Here is a 7,747-nt window from a genome sequence, read left to right as displayed (position 1 = left end):
TGAATTGTTTTGGTTTTGAAGTTGGAGGGGACTTTGGCTGTTTGTTTCTTTTTGTGGTTCGAGAATTGAAATAAAAACTTCCTCTATCGGATCATTGTAAAAAGAGGCTGAGGTAGACGGAGTTAAGACAGAATTGGGAGCATTAAATGAATCAGTAGCTTGGAATGGAAATTGGGTTTCATGAAAAATAATGTCTCTAGACACACATAACTTCTTAGAATCAATTATACACCTTATAACCCTTCTGATTTAATGAATTTCCAACATATACTGATCTGTAAGCTCTGACTTCAAACTTATCCTTGTGAGGATTGACATTGGCGATGTGACAAGCACTGCCAAATACCTTAAACTTGTCATAGTTTGGTTCATTACCATATAACTTCTGATATGGTGTCTCCCAATTCAAAACGTTGGTTGGCATAACATTGATCAAAGTTGTTGCATGTAAGATGGCTTCACCCCAAAAGTAAGTTGGCATTTCAGCTTGAAACAAAAGTGCTCTGGCCACTTCTGTTAAGTGTCTATGTTTCCTTTCAGCCACTCCATTCTGCTGAGGAGTATAGACACAAGTCTTCTGATGTTTAATGCCAAAAGACTGAAATACAGACTGACATGACTGCCCCACAAACTCCATTCCATTATCAGTCCTAACACACTTCACATTAAGCTCAAATTGATTTTTGATCATCTGTATAAAACTTCTAAGTAAGTTTGGAACTTGATCTTTAGTTTTGAATAAAACTGTCCATGTAGATCTAGTGTAATCATCTACAAGAGTAAGCATGAATCTATCTCCAGTAATAGATTTTTGTTTGTACGGACCCCAACAATCCACATGCATAAGTTCAAAAGGCTTAGATGTCTGTATTGCACTAGATGCAAAAGGCGTCCTGTGTTGTTTGGACTGATAACAAACATTACACTCTCTGATCACATCCTCTTTATTGAAAACTCGTAAATGTTTTTGTTTTTCAACTGAAACATGACCTAATCTATGATGCCATAGCCAAGCATTAGAAGGCCTAGACTGATTTATTGTAGTACTACTATGTAAAGCAATATTAGACTTACAGGGGAAAATTGGATCAAGTTGATATAACCCTTGATGCAGTGTCCCTGTAGCCAAAACGGATTCAATGCGCTGGTCCTGTAGATAACATTTATGTCCAACAAATATCAACTTTACTGTATCATTTTGGAGTAATTGTGGTACATATAATAAATTGTATTGGAAATTCTCCAAGTACAACACATCTGTGATTGTGAAATCATGTGAAAAAGTCATAGACCCCATTATATTAACCATCTGAGAAGATCCATCTGGAAGAGTGACCTTCCTTGAGGACATATCTTTTTCACATCATGAAACAAGTTAATGCAATAGCTCATATGTGATGTAGCTCCAGAATCCACTATCCAGGCTTCTACATCATTTGCATTTGCAGATAACACAAATGAGGTTTAGAAATACCTGAAGCAGATGCAAAAGCACTGAAATCATGAGAGTTCTGTGAATTTTGCTGCTTCATTCCCTTATTCTTGCTTTTTAAGTATTTCTGGATTTCGACCTGCATGATTTTCTGCATTTCTTTCTGTACACCTTGAGAAACATGCTTCATCATATCATCATCATCTTCTGAATCTTCATACTCATCAAAAGGAGTATTAGATCCTTGAGTAAGCATTGCTTTGCCATTATTGCTTGTAGAAGCTCCTCCAGATATCAGAGTAGGCTTTGGTCCCTTCCACCATTCTGGATATCCATGGACCTTAAAACAGGTAGTTCTATCATGCCTCTGTCGTTTGCATATATCACAAAACAATTTGCTCTTATCTTCTTTCTCTTTGTTGTTTTTGTTATTGAAATTTCCAGTACGTTTATTGCTGACAGATTTTGAACTTGTAGACAGATTTGCAAAATCATTGCTAGACACATCAACAACGCTGATTTCTTTTCCCTTTTCTTTACCTATATAAAGGCCATTCTATTCATTGTAAATTCATTCGATTAATAACAATTCTCTCTGAGATATTTTCTCAATTCATCATTTCATGAATTTAAACATGGTATCAGAGCTCTGGCTTCCTTGCATCTACAATTAGGTGTAGGCTTCAAAATAGCTATCTCATCCCATAGCCTCTTTAATTTGTTGTAGAACACTGTAACAGATGAGTTTCCTTAAACTACATTACTCAATTCCTTCCTCAAATGAAAGTACAGGTGGCCATCCTTCTCACCATAGCGCGCTTCCAGTTCCTTCCATAAATCCCTAGCAGTAGGAGTATAGAGAAAAGTCTCTGCTAAATCCTTAGCCAGAGTATTGATTATCCAAGCAAAAACAAGGTTATCACCTTGAAGCCAGGTTTCATACTCAGTTGATTCAACATTTTCAGGTGCTAAATCATCCTTTAAAACGAAATTAGTTCTTTTTTTAACTGCTAGGGCTATAAGCATAGATCGTTTCCAGGACAAGTAATTGCTTCCGATTAAAGGTGAATGAACCAAAATCAAACCTGGATTATCTGTGTGATGATTTGATTCAGGCTGATTTCGGTTCCGATTCTCATTTTCTGAATTGTTACGATCACAATTCATCTCAGATTCTGAACTATCTTCAATTTCCGGTGGATTAGCTTCGATTTCTGGTGACTCTTGATCGTCTTCTTCTTCTTCCTCTTCTTCTTCTTCTTCTTCAGATATATTTGATTGATCAACAACTTCAGCGTAGCTTTTCTTTCTTTTCACCATGAAAGAAATGCCCTAAATACCTTGAAGCTCTGATACCATGTTTAAATTCATGAAATGATGAATTGAGAAAATATCTCAGAGAGAATTGTTATTAATCGAATGAATTTACAATGAATAGAATGGCCTTTATATAGGCAAAGAAAAGGGAAAAGAATAGGAAATATAGGAAAAACTAGCATGCATTACATCCTATATTACCTAGTATGAACCTTCATTAAATTCTCAATTCTAACAATTACATTTCTCATTTCTCTTTTTTTTTCCCCAATTTTAGTTTCTAAATGCAAATTTCATTGTAGAACTTTTGTTAATGTTTTGCAGATAACAGAGATAAGAGTGCATATGGATTGTGTTGGCTGTGAGACTAAAATTAAGAAAGCTCTTCAAAAACTAGATGGTATTAATTCATTCAACTAGTTACGATTTAATATATGTAAAAAGTGACAAGTAAATGTTAGATATGTAAATATCTTGTATATCTTATTCTGTTAGGTGAATATTTTTTGTATCATCCAAGAGTGATCTTCTTCTATTTTATAGTCTTAGACTAAGCCTGTAATACGTTATTTATACTCTTGAGATTAATGAGAAAGTAAGCACAATTACTTTCAGTAAATGATAAATGAATTGACTCTTTGTCTGGTTATATTTTTACAGGAGTGGATGATATAGACATAGACATATCAATGCAGAAAGTGACAGTAATGGGATGGGCAGAGCAGAAGAAGGTTCTGAAAGCAGTGAAGAAGACAGGAAGAAGAGCAGAGCTATGGGCATATCCATACAATCCACAATACTATAATTATCAAACAACTCAACCAAACACTTATTATGCAACTGCAACTACTCAACATGGATATAGTAACCACCACCACCGGCAGCAGCAGCAGGAGTATGGTTATTATTCAAATTCAAGTGGTATTGATGTACAAGCTACTTCCTTATTTAGTGATGAAAATCCTCATGCTTGCTCCATTATGTAACAATATTACCGTTTCTGTTTCTGTTTGTTTGTGTATATATACAAATAGAATGAGTGGTGGCTACTATATCCGTATTAAATTATCTTGTTTTCTAATGTTTAAGAGATGTATTTATGTCTATTGAATTTCAATTGAGTTTGATTGGCTTATTCATATCAGGTTTTTATTAGGGTTGGTAATTGTCGTGTTCCTGTTATGTCAATTATCGGGTTAGTATTAAATGGGTCAACCCTAATTCAATCAAGAAAAGGTCGTGTCATAATCGTGTAACCTTTCAACCTATCAGGTTAGTGTCGATTACATGTTGTATATGTTGGTTGGTCACATATAATTTTTATTACCTATATTAATTGATAATTTTCATAAAGCTAAAAGCTATATGAGCAAGAAGATATGATAAAACAGATTGAACAAGGAACTCTGTAAATTCTTCTTATTCAAATACAGGGAAAGAGCCACAATATATAAAGAAAAGAGGAGCAGGGTCAAGGCTCGTGTAAAACAGAATAACAGAGAAAAAGACTAAAAAGGACAAGTAACGGTTTTCATAACAATCCTTTCAATCATCATTGTTTTGCATCATTGAGAAAGAGAGGAGCGTTCTCGATTGTTGGAGGAATGAGCAGTTGAGGTGGGAGACAATTAGCTAAGGGTGATTGTATGGAATTGACATTGAGCATGTTTCTATCAGCCCCCCCTCAAGCTGGACTGATAGATATTCAGAAGTCCAAGCTTGGACATGAACAAGTGGAGTGCACGACCATGCTGTGATTTAGTGAATAGGTCAGCAAGTTGATTTTCGGAGCGTATAGGGAGAAGATGAATGATCTGTTGCATAAGTTTTTGTCGAACCAAGTGACAATCAATTTCAATATGTTTCGTACGCTCATGGAAGACAGGATTCTGGGCAATATGAATAGCAGCCTGGTTGTCACAGAAGAGAGATACAGGACCAGGATGAGAGATCAGAAGGTCCCTGAACAAGTAGAGAATCCACTGTATCTCACAAGTACAATGAGCTAAGGCTCTATATTCAGCTTCAGATGAACTGCGAGAAACAGTAGTTTGTTTCTTGGATTTCCACGAGATAAGGGCAGACCCTAAAAATATGCAGAAACCGGTGACAGATTTCCTGGTTGCAGGACAAGTTGCCCAGTCCGAATCAGAGAAGGCTTGGAGTTTGGTAGTATTGTTCGAAGGGAAGAATAGACCTTGTCCTGAGGATTTTTTGATGTATCGCAGTATCCTATGGGCCCTTTGAAGATCATCAGTAGATGGGCAAGACAGGTGTTGGGATAGGTGATTAACAATGTAAGAAAGCTCAGGTCTGGAGTGGGTTAGATACAATAATTTGCCAATGAGCTGCCTATAGCCTGTAATGTCATCAAGAGGGGTAGCTTGTGGATCACATTTAAAGTTGGGAACTGCAGGGGTATCAACAGGTTTAGCATTGTGGAAGTTGAAGGTTTCTAGCAGTTCGATGGCATATTTTCGTTGGAAAAATGTATGCCGTTGCTGTTACGGGCAATTTCAAAACCAAGAAAATATTGTAGTGGTCCAAGATCTTTGAGTTTAAAGGTGTTGTTAAGGTGAGATTTTACCTTACTGAGAGTAATTTTGCAGTTGCTGGCTAAAAGCAGATCATCTACATAAACCAGGATAGCCAGAAAAGAATCCCCTGAAGAATATATGAATAAAGAAGGGTCTGCTTGACTCTGTTGAAGCCCAAACTGTAGTAATGCCTCTCTGAGTTTAATGTGCCACTGCCTACCAGCCTGGCGCAACCCATATAAAGATTTCTGTAGCTTACAGACAAGGTTTGGAGGAGATGCAGGTGCTTGAAAACCAAGTGGAATTTTCATGTAGACATCCTCATTGAGATCACCATTTAAATAGGCATTTGTGATGTCCATCTGATCAAGGTGCCACTTGAATTGAGCTGATAATGCTAACAATAATCTGATGGTAGAAATCTTTGCTACGGGTGCAAACGTGTCGGTGAAATCAATTCCCAATTGCTGTGAGAAGCCATTGGCTACCAACCTAGCCTTATATCTGTCGATTGAACCGTCAGCTTTGTGTTTGATTTTGAAAATCCATCTGCAGCCAATTGTTGTTTTATTTGGTGGTAAAGGGGTAAGAGTCCAAGTATTGTTTGCTGTCAAAGCCTCCAACTAGACTCTCATAGCTTCCTACCAATGTGGATATTGAATGGCCTCTTTATATGATTGAGGTTCTAAATGTGCCATAAGGTTAAGGGAAAATATGCGTTTAGAGGATGAAAGTTGGTCATAGGATATGAAGTGTGAGATATGATGTGAATCATTTTTGTTTTGGATGGTGGGGTTGATTTCGTGATGATAATCATGAAGATAACATGGGATATGTGTTTGTCTGGAGGATCTGCGAATTTGTGGTTGAGGTGTAGTGGATGGTACATGTCGTGAGTGATGAGGTTGTGTATTTGGAGGTTCAGTATCATCTTGATCCAAATCAAGGAAGGGATCAAGAGTTTCAATGTTCAATGGTAAGGGTGTTGGGTGCTCAGCAGATGGCATGGACAATGGAAAGATGTCCTCATAAAACTGAACATGTCTAGATAAGAAAATTTTATTGGATTGTAAGTCTAGAACTTTGTAACCCTTTACACCAGATTTGAATCCCAAGAAAACACACTTTAGAGCTCTAGGTGAGAGCTTTGTTTTGTACCTGTCAAGAGGAGAAGCAAAGCACAAACAACCAAATACTTTCAAGTTAAGCCAATCAGGTTTAGTTTTGTGGAGAAGTGTGTAGGGAATGCTGTTTGAAATGGCTTTAGTGGGTAATCTGTTAATGAGGTATACAGCATGGGATATCGCTTCTGGCCAATAGTCATTTGGTAGATTACTTTGCATTAACAGTGCTCTTGCAATGTTTAGGATGTCTTGGTGTTTTCTCTCAACAACACCATTTTGCTGTGGTGTTTCAGGGCAGGTTAGGTGATGGATAATACCATGTTTAGCATAAAATGAGGGCATGTTGAATTCTTGGCCATTATCAGATCTAATGGCTTTCACATTTGTGTTATAATGGTTAGAGACATAAGCACAGAAAGAAACAAGTGCATCTCTAGCTTCTGATTTATTGGGCATCAAATGTAACCAAACAAATCTGCTATAGTCATCCACTATAGTAAGAAAATAATGAATTCCATTGATAGAATGTTTGATAGGACCCCATATGTCAACATGAATCATATCAAAACTACATTGAGAGTGAGTGGTACTAATGGGAAAACTCAATTTCTTTTGTTTAGAGAAATGACATACATCACAAGGGCCTTTACAATTTAGGGAAATTGAAGGGAATAAAGACCGTAAAAACGAAGTTCTTTGTGGTGAGGGGTGTCCAAGTCTTGAGTGCCAAAGGGGAAAGGTGTGATGAACTTGGACTGAAAGGGTTGTGGAAGAATGGCCAAACTGTGGTTCTTTAAGCTGATAGAGACCACCAACTAGGCTAGCATATCCAATCCTCTTGTGATGTGTCATATCCTGGATCACACAGTTCTGAGAGGTAAACAACAGACAGATATTTGAATTTTGGGTTAGTTTGCTGCTAGATATGAGGTTATATTTGAACTGTGGGACAAACAGGACATCAAGAAGAATAAAATCTGGACTCAATTGGATGGTGCCTATATGAGTAACTGGTACTATTTGTTCATTTGGCAATTGGACAGAATAATTACTCAGTTTTATGATATGTAAAAAATGACAAGTCACAAGCAACATGATCAGTTGCACCTGTATCAACAATCCAATTATTGGAATGAAAATAATCAAATTGAGTCGATAAAGTGATACCAGTATAAGTCAGCTTCTGGTTGCTATTAGCAGTAGCAGTGTGAGAGGAACTTGCAACATTTTGTGATGCTGTTTTTGAATTTGCAGGAATCAGGTTCATAATCTGCTGATATTGACCTCTTGTGAGCATAAAAGGTTCCTGGTCCGGATCTGCTTGTGGATGAGAATAT

The 7,747-nt window shown here is 37.0% G+C and overlaps 1 protein-coding gene across 1 annotated transcript; it reads left to right on the top strand.

The window, feature by feature from the left end:
• The first annotated feature begins 2,929 nt into the window (after positions 1 to 2,929).
• Positions 2,930 to 4,232, top strand: LOC136233714 (heavy metal-associated isoprenylated plant protein 28-like). Its single transcript, XM_066023421.1, has 3 exons — positions 2,930 to 2,953; positions 3,074 to 3,149; positions 3,410 to 4,232. The coding sequence occupies exons 1-3, from the start codon at positions 2,930 to 2,932 to the stop codon at positions 3,733 to 3,735; spliced, it is 426 nt and encodes a 141-aa protein (XP_065879493.1). The 3' UTR covers positions 3,736 to 4,232.
• The last annotated feature ends 3,515 nt before the right edge of the window (positions 4,233 to 7,747 follow it).

Source organism: Euphorbia lathyris, chromosome 6 (genome assembly GCF_963576675.1).
Source record: "Euphorbia lathyris chromosome 6, ddEupLath1.1, whole genome shotgun sequence".
NCBI classification, from domain to species: Eukaryota; Viridiplantae; Streptophyta; class Magnoliopsida; order Malpighiales; family Euphorbiaceae; genus Euphorbia; species Euphorbia lathyris.
Note: the sequence above shows the minus strand (reverse complement) of the source record. Positions and strands in the feature narration are given on the sequence as shown.

What these genes read in the sequence shown, in the direction of transcription:
- LOC136233714 (XM_066023421.1), top strand. Translation starts at nt 2,930, where the DNA reads ATGCATTACATCCTATATTACCTA. An exon ending in ATTACATCCTATATTACCTA is followed by an intron (nt 2,954 to 3,073) that starts GTATGAACCTTC and finishes AATGTTTTGCAG; the next exon opens with ATAACAGAGATAAGAGTGCA. An exon ending in AGCTCTTCAAAAACTAGATG is followed by an intron (nt 3,150 to 3,409) that starts GTATTAATTCAT and finishes ATATTTTTACAG; the next exon opens with GAGTGGATGATATAGACATA.